This window comes from Hemicordylus capensis, chromosome 2, assembly GCF_027244095.1.
Source record: "Hemicordylus capensis ecotype Gifberg chromosome 2, rHemCap1.1.pri, whole genome shotgun sequence".
Lineage (NCBI taxonomy): Eukaryota > Metazoa > Chordata > Lepidosauria > Squamata > Cordylidae > Hemicordylus > Hemicordylus capensis.
The window spans coordinates 356,401,553-356,418,980 of NC_069658.1; the positions used below are offsets into that span (position 1 = coordinate 356,401,553).

The window sequence follows — 17,428 nt, forward strand, 5'->3', positions numbered from 1 at the left end:
TCACCCAGTTTGGAGAGATCCTTTTGGAGCTCCTCACAATCTGCTTGGGATTTCACTAACTAAAAGAGTTTGGTATCATCTGCAAATCTGGCCACCTCGCTGCTTACCCCAGCTTTTAGATCATTTATGAATTAATTAAAAAGCACTGGTCCCAGAATAGATCCCTGGGGGACCCCACTTCTTACTTCCCTCCATTGTGAAAACTCTCCATTTATACCTACCCTCTGTTTCCTGTCTTTCAACCAGTTAGCAGTCCACACATATGTACTTGTCCCCTTATCCCATGACTGCTCAGTTTCCTCAGGAGTCTTTGATGAGGAACTTTGTCGGAAGCTTTTTGGAAGTCCAGGTATACCATGTCAAATGGTTCACCCTTATCCAAACACTTGTTGACACTCTCAAAGAACCCCAAAAGGTTGGTGAGGCAAGATTTACCTTTGCAAAATCCATGCTGGTTCTCTCCCAGCAGGGCCTGTTCTTTTCTGTGCTTTACAATTTTATCCTTGATGATGCTTTCCATCAATTTGCCTGGAACGGACATTAAGCTAACCGGATCGCCCCTGGATCCCTTTTTGAAAATTGGTGTTACGTTTGCTACTTTCCAGTCCTCCAGTATAGAACCTGATTGCAGGGATACGTTCTATATTTTGGCAAGGAGGTCAGCAATTTCACATTTGAGTTCTTTGAGGACTCTTGGATGGATGCCATCCGGCCCTGGAGATTTTCTAGTTTTCAGTTTTTCCAGACAGTTTAGAACATCATCTCTTGTCACTTCTGTCTGACTGAGTTCTTTAGCCTCCATCCCTGAAAAGCCTGGTTCAGGAACAGGTATATGCTCAGTATCCTCTGCAGTGAAGACGGACGCAATGAACTCATTTAGCTTCTCTGCAACTTCCATATCCTCCTTAATAATCCCTTTCACTCCCTCATTGTCTAATGGTCCAACCGCCTTCATGGCATGTTCCCTACTTTTGATGTATTTAAAGAAGTCTGCAATGTGATTCACAGTGTCTCCTTTCTGGAGGATATGTAGAGCAAACAAAGTCTTACGACCGAGGCAGGGCTCCTCATCAGCCTCAATAACATACATAAAATCAGTTGCAACTCTATTCTTCCAAGCAAATTGTACCTCAAAGCAACCTAAACATGAGAGTGGGTGGGACTGACCAAAAGCACATTCCTTCTTTGTTGGCAGCAAATTTGTTTGCATGCTTGCAAATACTGTAGGATAAAGTTTAGTGCAAATAATGTTCCATTCACTCCCATTATCAATGACCATCTCCAGTTGTTTTCCATTTACTTTCACACTTCCCTTCAGAATCCACAAAATAAACAGCCCCCTCCTCCTCTCCCCCTTCTTCTTTTTCTCCTCCTCCTGTGATTGCTTTGTGTCCCAGTTGTGTAAAGCATCCTTAGCTTTTTTCTGACAGACACAAGCAAAATGCCCAATGTTTTACCAATAGAAGCAGATAGCTTCTATTCACTGCACCACACTGTTCATTGCACCACACTGTTCTCTAGTATGATACAATAATCCACAGTGATAACATGGAATGTATGTACTTGGCTGATACCTATCATGGAATGCTGTATCCCTGGAAGTTCTAACAAATCGTTTGGTCTTTCTTGACGAATGACATGGTCAACAGAAGTGTCTGCAGAGTCACTACTTAGGTTTTCTTCTTGAGCACTTTCATACAGCTTGTCAATTTTAATTGCTTTATTTAATGTCGGATCATCCTGCTGCAAGTATTTATCTCATAAATCTTTGTATATGTATTTTCCCACTACTTGATCCCAATCATATCAGCTTCTAACTCTCCATATTCACAGGATTTCGCTAATTTTCTAAGTGCTTTGTTTATTTATTTTTATACCGCCCCACACTCGTGTCTCTGGGCGGTTCACAATGATAAAACAGTTGGAACACATATAAAAACACATTAAAACAATTAAAAATTAACAATTTAAAACTAACAATTTAAAAATCAATCACAGAATTAAAACCTATACATTATTAAGAAGCTGAAAAGGCCTAAGTAAAAATATGGGTTTTTAAATTTATTTTTAAATTGTCAGAGATGGGGAGGATCGTATCTCAATAGGGAGCGCATTCCATAGTCCCAGGGCAGCAACCAAGAAGGCCCGTCTCCGTGTGGCCACCAGACAAACTGGCGGAAACTGGAGATGGACCTCCAGAGACGACCGCAATGGACAGTGGGGCTCATAGTAAGAAGATGTTCTCTCAAATACCCAGGGCCTAAGCCGTTTCGGGCTTTATAAGTTATAACTAGCACTTTGTATTTTGCCCAGAAACCTATAGGAAGCCAGTGTAACTCCATCAGCAGAGGTGTAATGTGGTCTCTCTGAGATGACCCAGAGACCAACCTGGCTGCCGCATTCTGAATCAACTGGAGTTTCCACATTACGTTCAAAGGCAGCCCCATGTGGAGCGCAAGTCTGGAGGTTACCAACAAATGTACCACTGTTTTGAGGTCATTGATCTTGAGAAACGGGCGCAGCTGGCATATCAGCTGAAGCTGATAGAAAGCACCCCTGGCCACCACATCAACCTGAGAAACCAGGGAGAGGTGTGAATCCAGAAGTCCTCCCAGACTGTGAACCTGTTCCTTTGGGGGAAGTGTGACCTCCATCTAGAACAGGTAGATCAAAATAGTCTCTGGAGTTCTGACTCTGCACAATCAGTACTTCCATCTTATCTGGATTCAGCTTCAGTTTATTCTCCCTCATCCAGCCCATTACTGCTTCTAGGCAAGCATTTAGGGAGGATATGCCAGCTCCTGAAGAGGTTGACATAGAGAAGTAGATCTGGGTGTCATCAGCGTACTGGTAACACCCAGCTCCAAATCCCCTGATGATCTCTCCCAGCGATTTCATGTAGATATTAAAAAGCATTGGAGAAAATACAGAGCCTTGACGGACACCATACTTAAGCTCAGATTTTGAAGAGCAACAATCTCCAATCGACACCATCTGGAATCTGCCTGAGAGCTGGAAGCGGAACCACTGTAAAACAGTGCCTCCCACCCCCGATCCCCTCAGACGTTCCAGAAGGATACTATGGTCGATAGTATCGAAAGCCTCCGAGAGATCCAAGAGGACCAACAGAGTCACACTTCCTCTGTCAATTGCCAATTGGAGATCATCCATCAGGCCGACCAAGACAGTCTCCACCTCATAGCCTGCCCGAAAACCAGTTTGAAATGGGTCTAGATAATCAGTTTTCTCCAAGACCGCCAGGAGCTGAGAGGCCATCACCCTCTCAGTTACCTTGCCCAACCATGGGAGATTGGAAACTGGCCTATAATTGCTCAGCTCTGAGGGATCTAACGCAGGCTTCTTTAAAAGAAGTCTAATAATTGCCTCCTTAAGACACGGAGGCATCCTGCCTTCCCTCAGAGAGGCATTTATGAATTCCACCAGGCCGCCTACAACAGCCTCCCTGCTAGATAGAATAAGCCATGTTGGACAAGGGTCAAGAGAACAAGTGGTAGGCCTCACCTCTCCAAGCAGCTTGTCCACATCCTCAGGAATCACAAACTGAAACTGATCCAGTCGAGCCACATAAGAGGAGTTGTCGGACACCTCCAGTTCAGACATCAAATTAATTGTGGAGTCTCCATCTAAGTCGGCCCGAATCTGAGAGATTTTATCTGTGAAAAATTCTTTAAACACATCGCAGCAGGTAACTGATGACTCCAAATTCTGGTTCAAGGGATAGGGGGCAGATCCTAGTCCCCTCACAACCTTGAACAACTCCGCTGGATGTAAACTTGCAGAGGCAATATGGTCAGAAAAGAACTGCCTCTTTGCCGCACATATTGCCTGAGCATAGATCTTTAAATGTGCTCTATGTTGTAATCTGTCAGATTCGTGTTACCACAAACAGTTGCCTATCTTGCCGCTTCAGCCCCCGTAGATCTTCCGTATACCAAGGGGCCAGTTTTGAAGCAGGTCGGAGGGGACGCTTAGGAGCAATCGTGTCTACTACCCTGGTGAGCAAGTTGTTCCAATTCTCATCCAGGGCATCAACAGGATCACTGGCAAAGCCAACATTAAATCCCTCCAAGGCTTCTTGGAATCCTACCGGATCCAATAACCTCTTCAGGCAGATCATTCTAATAGACCCCTCGCGCCTGCAGAAGTGGGAAGTGGTCGTAAGTCCAACCTTAACCAGATGGTGGTCCGCCCATGACAATGGGGAAATCATTGGAGTCCCCTTCGTTCTGTGAAGAAATCACTGGAGGAACACCACCCTGATCAGAGTAAAAGACCAAATCAAGCTGTGACCTGCAGTGTGTGTTGGTCCAGAGACCGCTTGGGATAGGCCCATAGTCGTCATGGCCGCTATGAACTCCTGAGCTGCCCCGGACAAATTGGTCCCAAAATGAACATTGAAGTCCCCCAGCACCAAAAGTCTGGGAGACTCCAACGCAAGTTCCGCGACCAAGTCCGTGAGCTCAGTAAGGGATTCCGTTGGGCTGCGGGGCGATCGGTACACCAACAGAAGTCCCAATCTATCCCTGGTCCCCAAACTCAAGTACACACATTCGATATGGTCCGATACCCTAACAGGGACCCTGGTAAGGGAGATGTTATCCTTATAGACCACAGCCACTCCACCTCCCCACCCACGTCCCCTCACCTGCTCCTCTACAGAGTATCCTGGCGGGAGAAGCTGGGACCAAACTGGACCACTAGCCTCCCCCAACCAAGTCTCAGTAATACACATCAGGTCGGCCCCTTCATCCATGATCAAATCATGGATGAGTTCTGATTTATTTTGGACCGACCTGGCATTGCAGAGAAGCAAGGTAAGGTTATGTGGGATGTTGGCAGTGCTCCCCGAGATCAAAGAGCTGGCCGGAGAGCCGGAAAGGGGGACAGCTATTAGATTTCTGACCACCCTTCCCCCGGAACAGCCTGCTGACCTGCCAGCGTTTCTTCTTCTATTCCCCACCACCACTGGGATAGCTGCCCCACATTCAATAGCGCCCCCTATCTCCCCATCTCCAGATGAACCCAAACACATTGTAGCAATTTCAGACCAGTTCTAAAAACAGCTAAACAGAAGCTCTACTGTTGAGTAGCTCCTCGCCAATCTAATAATTAAACAGAGGATCTGGCCCTCACCCTCGTTCTCTCCCAGAGTGGCTGCCCCAAAGGGAAGACCCCCTTTGGTGTCACCCCTTTGGTGGCGACCCTGCCAGTGATGGGCCTGCCGCCACTGGCAACATGCCTATATAGTCCTGGGCAGCCACAGCTCCAACAGGTGGAACGCAGGAACTCAAAGTGCCCCGTCACCTCTGGCCCCAGTCCTGCAAGGACTCACCACCGCAAACAGTCTTGGCTGGAGCAGATGGCAAACAAATGGGGGAGTAACATACACATCTACAGATTCACCCGGTACTTGTATTTTATCGCCAAACTTAAACCGTTCCATCACAACAGTTCCATCTGCATGAAGTGAAATACTTCTCTAAGGCAGCTTTAGCTTGAAAAAAGGTACCTTTCCCCACCGGTAGATTAGAAAACATACGCTGTACTGGAGCTCACAAACAATGCAGCAATGCTGGTCTTAATAGCATCATTTTCCTTAACTAATTTGGCAGCAATTTCATAGAATGTAAAGAAGTCAATACATAGCTTGTCCTCAGTGTACAGGTCATCTGTATTAATATTTAGAGTCTGTCGTGCTGCAAGGCCAGAGTGAGCCATACTGATGTGATTGTTTGATATCCCACCTTCATCGCCAATTGTTGTATACTCTCTTGTTTAATCTTTAACAAAAAGCTCCAGAGTTGTAAATTATATTAAGGTCTTTAATAAGCAACATTTAACTTCACATATTTGCTAAGCATTTTGTTTCCTAGCAGTCTCTGTCTCTGCATCTCTGTTTGTGCTGCTTCTTCCAGTCTCTGCTGCCTGTTCCTCTGTCTGCTGCACAGACTGCTGGGATCTGTAGTACTGCAGGAAACTCTGTAAGCATCTACAGTACAATAATCACAATAATCAATAATAATAATAATAATAAATGGTTCCCTGTCCTCAAAGGCTCACAACCTAGATGTAAGGTATAATTCCTATTTTGTTTTCAAGTCTTTGATTTATAAATTAATTGCTTGCGTTTCTCTTTCCAGTTCATCCATCTCAAGAGCCTGGCTGGTTAGAAGGAACCTTGAATGGAAAAACAGGATTGATCCCTGAAAACTATGTGGAATTCCTATAACTATGGACACATTCATATACAACACTGCTGAGCTTTACATGGTATCCATGACAACTGCTGATTAGAGTATTGTAGATCATTTGCTGTTTGCCACTGTGAAGAGGAAGGTGAAGGACTGATACCTGTTCAGATGAATGTTTATGTAAATAATAATGTATATTTCTCCATATGTAATATATTGTTTGTGCAAAGACACTGCGGAAATTGATGGAAAGCTGGAGGATGCGGTTTCAGTGAAGATTATTCAATTCTTCTAGGAAAGATGTGTTTCCACTTTTTAATTTGTGTTTTGTTGTAGTTCTAGAGGACAAAGTATTAGTAAGTGTGGGAGGAGTGTGGCTTAAAATGAGTATGACTACTTGATATAGGGCCCCTTTCTAGCTGCCATTTAACTGGAACTACTTGCAAAAAACAATGGGATGATAGGTTGAATCCTTGGCCCTCTGTCTGCTGGCATCCAAGGAAGGTTAGAACAACAGAGAGTTGGACTTTCTAAAGTTTTTCTCTGGCTAGCAAAAACAGACATCTGATTTGGTGGAAGGAAAGCATATCTGTTCCTTATATCTTTAGCAAGTAAAGGTAATGTTTACATACATCAAGCCAGTAATGACTTTGTGGTGCAAACATTAGCAATCCATTCTCAACACATAAATAATTCCTATAATGAGAACTGCATTGTTACATATAACAGAAACAATGTAGCAGTCGCATTACAGTAATGCTTTTTAACTTTTTAATGTCCAAATGAGACACGTAACAAAAGTTCAGTGTTCCCCACAGTGCCTATAGCAACTGTGATGTGTCACGTCTCAAATTATGATCAGCAATATAAAGAAAGTAATGTTTGGGGCCAAAAGCCGTGATGACTTGTTTTTAAAAAATAATTTAGAAGGATTCTGAGTAATAACACCCACTGTCTCTGCACACAGGCATTTCCTTCCTGGAGGGCAAGAGGTGGCTTGTGTAGAATAGCACACAGATTGTGTGACTTGCTCTCTGTTGTCACTTAACAGCACAAGTTTGTAGAATCAAGCACCCACATTTTTATTCAGCACGTGGGCAATCCATGTGTCCTCTCTGAGGGCTTTCATTCACAACAACTGCCTCCCAAGAGATCATCTCTTGCTTGCTTTGTAGCCTGTGATTGTTGTCAAGTGTGCAGTACTCACTTTACACAGTCTACTCTTAGATTTGTTGCATAGCTAAGTGAAAACTCTTAAACACACGCATATATGAAGTATTGGGGGTTTTGACATTTTTTCCACCTCTTCATTAATGATGCCTTTCTCAGTGAATATCTATTTGGGGACAGATTCACTTTTGTCCTGAATTGCTCTCAAAGTGTTTTGTACATTTTTCTGCAAAGGTATAGATTTTACATTTCAGGAAAATGACATGATCTGAAAGCCAAACTTTCCAGATATCCTGCCTGTGTATTTTTTTACAGAAAGTGTTGACTGTGTCCTATGGAAATGAAAGGCTGGTCTACTTGCAGAAATACCTTTGACACTTCCTGGTGAATTGTGCGCTCCTTTCTTAGCTGCATAATCATACATTAGTGGTCATAGTCTTTTTTTCTGCTTTAAAATATGCTTCTTAATTTAATCCTAAATTCTAGAGTGGTCATGCTGTGTACGTTTTGCTGATTGTTTGAAAACTGAGGTGTATATATATGATCATTTGAAATATTGTGAGGTAAAAGTTTTTATATATTCCAATTTTTAACAGAGGTGTAATAAACTAGGTGTTCAGTGGACATTTGAAACATGCTCAACAGGAGTTACAAAGGCAAGCACAAATATACAACTGACCTTTAGAGAACATGGCCTTTCCTGCCCTCCTTCATTTTGACATCTATTCTGTAAGGCAACTAGCAGTAGCTTCTGCACATTTTTAGTTTTCATTAATTAGTCCTTCTTGAGCATCTTTGAAAGAGAGCAGTAGATGCCTCTTCCTCTTGTGTTTTATTCATTTTAAAGCTCTGATGTTTACTGAATGAGTAATATACAGATTATATGCAGCATTCATCTCTCTCTCTCTCTCTCTCTCTCTCTCTCTCTCTCTCTCTCTCTCAAAATGGGATTGTTACTATTTTGGATCATTCAGAAATATATACTATTCATTTTACAAATCCATGGACATCTGCCTTTATCTCCCACAATACAATGGGACTCTATTCCCAATATCCAGTGTGTAAAATTTCATTAAAAAAAATTTAAACATTTGTTTACCTTCTGTTTTTTTCTTTTCTAGAACATCAAGCAACTTTCTGAGATTATTTGGATAATAGCTCCCCCTGTTCCATTTTGTTCAGTTTAGTGAAATGGGCTGAAGGCTTTTCATATTCCAGAGGGGTGGTAGTACATGTTATCTGTGTGTGTACGCACACGCACACACACACACACACACACACACAGAGCAGTATCAGAAATGGAAGATTGGCAACTTGAAATGGAAGACTGGTACAGAAGAAGAGGGCCCCCACCTAGCTGACTGTGAGAGAGAATGACTGATCAAGATCACCAAAGAAGCTCATGGCTGAGTGGGAATTTGAACCCGGGTCTCCCCAATCTTAGTCCAACACGCTAACCAACCGCTACACCACATTGTCTCTCTCTCCCTGACTCCCCACCCTTCTCAATCAAATAGGTCTCCATTTGGATCATAGTAGGCAAGTTTTTGACTAGGGCACTGATAACTAGAAGCATTACTGCATGAGCAAATATTTTTCAGGGTAATAAATGTACTGCAACCTTTCTTGTTCATCTTTTCATGTGGACACATTTTTGTGAATTAATGCTAGCATGGAGCCAAAATCAACATGATTGGCTCTTTGGTAAGTGCATTATAGAGGATTTATTTTTGCAAGCTGAGTAGGTATTTTGTGGTTCTTTGCAGTTTTCCCTAATGCAAATATTTATATATAGCAGTATGACTGACCGTAACTTTCCCTTCATTATCTTGCAACTTTAGTTGAAGAAGGTATCCAGAGAAATAAAACTGGCTAAGTAATCAACTGGTCGCTTAAAACATTACTTATGTCAAATAATTTACAGTATATGACTACATTTAACAACCTGAGGAATTTGTTCCATGATACCTAATTAGCAGGGGCGTATCTATAGGGGGCAGGGGGGGCACGTGCCCCGGGCGCCACTTGAAGGGGGGGCGCAATTTCTTAAAATTAAATAATTTTTAAAAATGGCCACCAAAAACAAAATGGCCACTGGGCATGCTCAAATGGCCTCTGTGAGGCCCTAGGGCATGCCACGCCTCGCAGAGGTCATTTGAGCATGCACAGTGGCCATTTTGTTTTCAGCGGCCATTTTTTAAATATATATATATTTTTTAAAATGACCACCGCACATGCTCAAATGGTGCCTGTGAGGCCCTAGAGGCCAGTGGGAGGAGGGGAAAACTTTGCAGACCCCCCACAGCCTTTAAGATGTCCCCCGAAGGGGCTACAGGTAACTTTAAAAAAAATAATATAATATGTCACTGTACACATATTCAGATTGGCACTATGTACAGAGAATAAGGGCTTGTGAATACTGAGCTGAAGTTTATGAGCTAAGATTGTATCCATTTGCTCTTACTTTGCTTCTTGTGATAAGTGAGTTAAATGTGATGTCTTAATAATATGGCTATTAATGGTCAGTTTGTCTTTGAATCAATGTGAAATCCTTAGTATTAAGGCCCACTGGGAGTTTCTTGCTCTTTCTCTCATTTTTACTGTCTTTCTGAAAGACTAGAATATATTCCAAGCAGTGACACAGTTTACTCTGCATATCATTTAATTATTTTCAAAGTACCTGGGAAAAGTCAAATTCTCCATTTATTTTTAAAACTTATGTAATCGTGATGCTACAATGCATAGCAGAGAATTAGACAGGCACTTCTTTTAGTTTTTCCAAGTACAACTCCGCATAATATTTGGGGATTTCATGAGCCCCAGCATACTGAAATTTGTCGTTTTCCAGCATTTTTACCTGAGCTATCCAAACAAACTAATGATAGCCCCACAATTTGGATAGTTTTAAAAAATAAATCTGAAGTGGTAGATAGGAGCTTGACCACATGTATGATATTGGTAATTTTTGTAATTTTTTAAATTTTTAAAATAAAAGTTTTCTGAAACATGTGTGTCAGTCAGATGTATGTTGGGGGGGGTGGCGGGGGGGGGTGCGGCGGGGGGGCACAATTTCAGTGCTTGCCCTGGGCGCCGTTTTCCCTAGTTACGCCACTGCTAATTAGGAACATCTAGTAAATAATGTTCTGCAAATCCTTTCCTTAAGTGATATTGAATATATGAACATTAATATATCATATTGTTCGGGTTAATAAAATGTTCTTTAATATAGGAATGATACATTTATAGGGAGTATTGGTGTGTGATAATCCAGACTCGGTTTTGTTTGTTTGTTTATTTATTTATTTATTTATTTTATTTTTACATTTCTATACCTCCTCTCATTAAAAACAACCCCAAGGCGGTTTACAAAAATTAAAACATACAATAAAAAAGCAGTAAAAACATCAAGCTAAAAAATATAAAAACAGGCATAAAAACAATACAACAGATAGCATTTAGCATTGGCATATGCCCTGTACTCGTAACATTCTTTGTTCATTAAGCAGCAATGCACTTTCCATTCTCAGTTTCTGAAACTGTGACTATGAGTTGACCTTTGGGATTACAACAGAATACTTAGACAACAAAAAAACCCATCCAAAACACTCTTGCTTAGCAGATGAAGTAAGTCTTTGTGAAAGAAGGTAGATTCAAATGTGTAGGCTGAAAAGGAAAGGGAAAGCTCAATTGCCTCTTGCAGCTGCTGTTGCTTTTTCTTCTTCTGAATCTTCTTCTGTATCTCCTGCAATTGCAGGGATTGGGGAAGAGACGCATGCTTATGAGGTGGGACTGCTTTACTGCTTAGACCTACCTAGTTGCTTCTGACCCTGGGCAGTGTGTGTGTGTGTTATAATCTTTGCAGGCCAGCTTCCTTCACTAAACCCAGAGACACTCACATTTTTTACTTTAAAGCTAGGCTTAGGGATAAGAGTTTTGTTGGAATGGTCAGCTGTTTCAAAACAGTAATGAAGACCCTCATCTCAAATTGATTTATACATAGTGTAGAAATCTGCAGGACGCTAAATGGGACGCAAGTTTTAAAAGTCTATAGTATGTTAATTTGATAAATCTTTGAAAGTAGTCCCCAGTTTGCTTTTCTTGTATGGTCCAGGATGGTTTTCTCCCAGATGACTGCTGCCTAATTAATCATCAGGTTTCCTGGTCAAAATGAGTGCCTTAAAGGTGCCTTTCCTGGGGGCTCTCCTCAAAGACTAGCCTTACGTTGCTATCTCCCCCATCCTGCCTCCCATAAGCCATCTGCATGATGAGCAGAGTTTGAGCTGTTCTCTCACCCAGCAGATGGGGACAAAGGCATGGTCCAGATTGTTTAAGTGTTCCCAAGGTGCTGTATTTCCTGTTGCATTGAACTGGAAGTGGGATATATTTTCATGCAAACATGCTTGAATGTGAGTCATCCCACTAGGGGTGCCTGACATGAACATTACGCACAGCCAAGCAGCGTTACTTGATGAAGCAAACAATGTGGAATCAAACATTGCCTTTGGATGTCTATTAAGCTTAAATCTGAGTTTTGAGAGAGAGAAATAAGACCCTGGTTTCCTCAACCTTCCTCTTCACACCTGTTCAGAGTTTCAGTTTCAGCTGGGAAGAACAATATGTCAACAAATATACAGTACAAAAGAATTCTTTAATTGGAAAACTTTACCTTTTTTTAGCACATTGTAGTTACACAAGTGCAACTGACATTCTACCATGAACAAATCCCATTGACTTTTGTTTAATTTACTGCCAAGTAAATGTGTTCAGGTTTGCAACCCAAATGTAAATGTTAGGAAATAGGACATGCTAATCTAGACCTTGCATTCAGGACAGCAGGATGCTTTCTTGACAGCAGATTATCAGTTGTTTTAAGTATTTTTCCACAAATATTAGATGATATATCTATTTGTTATTTGTACTTGCAAAACAGCTAGCAGAAAATACTAGAAATCAAGAATCACACTCATAGATTGATAGTTCTATATATTGCAAAATCTTAATGTCAGATTAAGCATCCAGAAATTCAAACAAACCTGGAATTCCCCCAAAGCAATTATTCCCTTGTGCCACTCACAGGAGACCCTGACAACATTAGAATCCTTTTTTGGGGTGGGGTGGGAGTGCGGTCTTGAGCATTTAGTCCCTTCCATTCAGATCACCTCTGAGTTGTTGATGGAATGTTCATTAAATTGAAAAGGTGAAACTAACAAGTTATTATAGTAAGAACTGATCTGCCTACTTTCCTTTTACTATCCCTACAAATTGACTAAATTTGGTCCAAATTGGTTAGGCAGCTCACAAGTCAGGGTACTTGCACCTCAAACATTCATGGGTCTGCCATCTTGAATTGGGGTGGATGACAACATAACAAACTGTGCGTTTGAGATGTCCCTATGTATCCCTACAACTATACCAAATCTGATCCAAATCAGTTCCCACTTACACCTCAGATGTTCATGTGTCTGCTATCTTGAATCAGGGTGGATGACATCATTACAAACTATGTCCTTTAACTGTCCCTATGTGTCCCTACTCCTGCAACAAATTTGGTTCAAATCGGTTAGGTCCAAATCGGTTAGGTCCACAAGTTAGTCCAATTGTGCCTCAGATATGGGCATGTCCTCCATCTTGAATTGGGGTGGATGACATCATTATAAACTACACCACAGAGATGTCCATACGGGTCACTCACTATACCTGTAGCAAATTTGGTTCAAATCAGTTATACAGTCCACAAGTTAGCCCATTTGCGCCTCAAATGTTTACTCATCCACCATCTTGAATTGGGGTGGATGACATCATCACAAACTACACCATTGAGGTGTCCCTATGTGTCCCTACAACTGTACCTGATTTGCTATAAATCAGTTAGAGAGTCCACAAATTAGCCCACTTGTGCCTCAATGTTTATGAGTTTGCCATCTTGAATTGAGGTGGATGACATCATCACCAACAACGCCGTTGAGGTGTCCTATGTGCCCTATGTGTCCCTTCAACTGTACCTGGTTCATATTGGTGTAGGCCAGGACTGCTCAACTTGGGCCTTTCAGCTGTTTTGGGACTATAGCTCCCATAATCCGCAACCACAGTGGCCAATAGTCAGGCATTATGGGGATTTGTACCTGGGTTTCCACAGTCCTAGTCAAACTCTAACCATGACACCACATGGGCCAGTGGCCTTATTTGGCTTACAAACCAATAGGCACAGGGCTAGCAGCTTTGCTACCGGAGGAAATAAAAAGTGCACTAGGGGCTTATTAAAGGAAAAATTGTGCTGTCAAGTCAATATCAACTCTGGGCAACCACAGAGCCATGTGGTTTTCTTGGTAGATTACAGAGTGGTTTACCATTGCCTTTCTTCCATGCAGTATCAGATGATGCCTTTGCCATTGCCACTGAAGTGAGCATCCGCCTCCAGCACCTTCCTATATCACTGCTGCCTGATATAGGGGACTGCAAATATATATTTACTAGGCACAGTCTGGGAAGCACACTAGCGAGGATTCTAAGTAACAGCCTCTTGCTCCCTAGGCAAGCTGCTTCCCTGCTGTGCCACTGCAGCTGATAGAAGCGTTTAGGCACTGAAAATACTGCATATGTGATGGTGGCAGATTTGTGTGTTTAGAATGTGCATCTGCTGCCCAGCTATAAAGAGGGCAAGAAGTGACCACTTCGAGTGCTAGTTCATGCAGTCTGCTGCACAGCACTGAGTAGATACATCAAGTTATACATAGTAATGAAGGAATAAAGTGTGTGCTACATATTTCATTAGCTCAATTGTTCATTGTTGTAAATATCAACTTAAATGTGCCTTTTTAGCACTTCTTAGTTTTGTTAATAATAAATAAATAATAAATAAATAATGTATAGTAAATAGTTGGGCCCATCTCAGGATTTTGGCTACAATATAGACTGGGAGAAATGGGAAAAACTATGGATAGAAGACATGAAATACACTGCCTGTTATAATTTAAAGGAAAATAATCTTAAAATGATGTACAGATGGCATTTAAATCCTAAGAAGTTGGCTTTAATTTACAAGAACATGTCAAACAAATGTTGGAAGTGTAAAAAAGAGGAGGGTTCCTATATACATTTATGGTGGACTTGTAATAAGTCTAAAGGCTATTGGGATTTAATATACAATGAGCTTAAGAAAGTGTTTAAAATGACTTTCCCTAAGAGCCCAGAAACAATACTATTAGGTATTGATAACAGTTCATTGCCTAGGAAATACTGGATCCTCTTTATGTATCTGACAGCAGCAGCAAGATTGACATTTGCATACAAATGGAAAGACATCCATTGCCCGAGTAAAGAGGATTGGATACTTAAAGTGTTAGAGTTGGCAGAAATGGCAAAGCTAACAGCATTATTAAGAAATAAATTTGAAGCATTTAAAAGGGAGTGGGACCCTCTTCTTATTTACCTAAAAACATATTATAAAATGGATTTCTATCAGGCTTTTGAGTGGTAACAAAAATGTTTTTAAAATGCCCTAGAGCTGATTTTCGTACGATTTATCGGGGGTGGGGGGGACGATTAAATTACAGGCAAGACTTCGGTATTGTAACTGATACTTGTTCTAATGATGAGATGGAGGTCCTTATGTTTTGTTTTGTTTTTTTTTTTTTTTTTTTGTGTTTTTTCTTTCTTTCTTTCTTTTTTTTGTGTGTGCATGTGTATATCTTAGGTTGTGAAAAACTGAATAAAAAGTATTTCTTTAAAAAAATAGTTGGGCCCAGAATTTGTGTGTGCTTCCAGCTATCTGTGTTTTTGTTTTGAAAAGAAGGGGCTTCTTTAGATCAAACATGGGACTCCTAGAACACAGCAGCGCCTCTCTATGGTTCTCCAGTCCTTGGCAGAGTCACACAATAATTCCCTGCACGGTAGGATTCTGATCCTTCTGTCTAGTTTGTGATTAAAAAATAAAAAGAGTTGGGTGGTGCACGAAGTACCATCTGAAGGTCAAAACTGACATCAGTTTATTAAAACAAAACCAGCAGCCATTACAAAGGATTAAAGTTAAAATGTCTATTGATTATAAAAAACAAAACAAAACACCACCACCAAAATTCAGTCTTCTGAATCTGCTGCACAGCTGTAAAGTGGTCAAGAAGGCAGAACAGCTTCAGCTAGCACAGTACCTCCCTGCACCTTGTGTCTCTTGGTCAGGGTCCAAGGCAAAACAAAAGCTCAGTCAGGAGAAACATGGCTACAGGGAGTTGAGCCCAAAGTGGCAGGCAGGAGGAAGGTTCAGAACATCCCTACCTCCTCCTCTTTAAACCATCTCAACTTTACGTAAGTGGTGTGACCCAAAACATGGGTCATGACACCATCATGTCTAGTTAGGGACTTAAAAGAAATGTTGTGTCTTATCACTGCCTGTAAAAACCCAATAGGCTGTTGACCAAACACAACATTAATAGCAGCTGGGGATGCAAATCAGGACCATGGCAGGGGCAAGGGTTGAATTCTCCTCGCACCACAGTTCTGATTCAGATGGAGGGGGCTGTGCTGCTGCTAATTACAAACCACGCAGGGCAAAACAACACGTTTAAGGTTGTATCTGGCCACATTTTGGAGTGTATATAACTGCAGGTATCTAACTTAAGAGCAAGTCTTCCTTGAGTTGTATTAGTATAACAGTAAGGTAGAAATACAAGTAAAATGTTGAGCAAATAGCTCTTTCACAGACGATCATTTTGCTCAAATTTCAGGAAACTTTTGGTCCTTCACATCAACACTAAAATATCTCAAATATATTTGCAGAGTCTCCTGCAGAGGTATTGGAACATAAGGCCTGTTTTGGAAAGGAGTGGGTGTGGTAGACACAAAGAACAGCTGGGAACTGGAGCAGATGTCGAAAGTGCAGAATAGGAGAGTGAGAGAGAAATGGTTCCAAGGAGATTTTTATTAGTAACACTGATGTTTAGCTTCCGTAGGGCTCTAGGAGGGTTGAGGGTTGCAGCCTTCCTCTTGCAGATGAAAGTTGACATTGTAATATTACCTGTCTTGGTCCCAAGAGCCAGGGTTGAAAGGATCTTAGCCATTGGGAGAGTGAAAATAAATTTGACAGCAATCTTCTGGACATCTAGGTGTGAATATTTTAACTGGTGTTCCTTGTTTGCACTCACTGTTCCATTTCTCCACAAGAACTGGGTGCATAATCCATGCAAATAATGTGACACATATAGTACTGTCTATGACTGATTTATGGCGTGTCCCGTGTTAAGAATGACCTCATTCCTCCCGACTAGCATTTTTGTCGGGTCATTCCTTACAACTGACTATGTCTGGCAGCTTTCTGACTGTGACATAGTCTATTTATCCAGTAATGGAAATGTAAAAAAAAAAAAAAAAAAAAATCTGATATTTTCCCATCCAGAAAGAACTTAGCTACATGAGCGGTAGGTGCGAATAAATATTTGCAGTCATGGCCCATGCCCCTCCACCCCCCTCGTATAAACTTTCAAGTAAAGAAATAACATTTGATTATTCTGGTTAAACTATGTTGGGTTTAAATGACTGTGCATGGGACCATAAAATGATGGCTTTAATTTGGAGTGATGGATCAAATCGGAGAGGAGAAATATGACCGGTATCTTGAGCCATGGAGCTGCTTGTAAGTAGGAGCTTCTTAGGCCTCTTAAGTTGTTATTTTTGTGCCTGTTCTTAGCCATACTTACACACTGCAGGGCACTTTAGGTATTTGGGGGGGGGAGGCGGGGGAGGAGGCAGGCTCTGCAATTCAGCCATATGCGGGTCACAGATGAACCCATGCCAACACCATGTTCTGATTTGATTTGATTTAATTGCTCATCAAGACAACAAAAAGCAAACATCCACAAAGCAGAGAGTGCAGAGCACAAGGCAAACAGCAGAGCCAGTGACCTTTCCAGGACCACAGTCTCTTTCTAAAGCTCAACTGATCAGGACCTTAAGGGGAATTGTGCTAAATGACGAGGGCAGCAAGGTCCTTGGCCATCTGCTGTTTCCCAGGCAAGAGCACAGGAGGCTCAGATTATGCTGATCTGCATAATCCA

The 17,428-nt window shown here is 41.6% G+C and overlaps 1 protein-coding gene across 7 annotated transcripts in view; it reads left to right on the top strand.

The window, feature by feature from the left end:
- The window catches only part of ARHGAP26 (Rho GTPase activating protein 26), a 387,242-nt gene extending 378,768 nt beyond the window's left edge, over window positions 1-8,474 (top strand). For all 7 annotated transcript variants that reach the window (XM_053295420.1, XM_053295423.1, XM_053295421.1 and 4 more), the window contains one exon: window positions 6,162-8,474. In XM_053295420.1, the coding sequence (XP_053151395.1) occupies window positions 6,162-6,250 (89 nt within the window). In that variant the 3' untranslated portion in view covers window positions 6,251-8,474. The remainder of the gene's footprint in view (window positions 1-6,161) is intronic.
- Window positions 8,475-17,428: the final 8,954 nt, after the last annotated feature.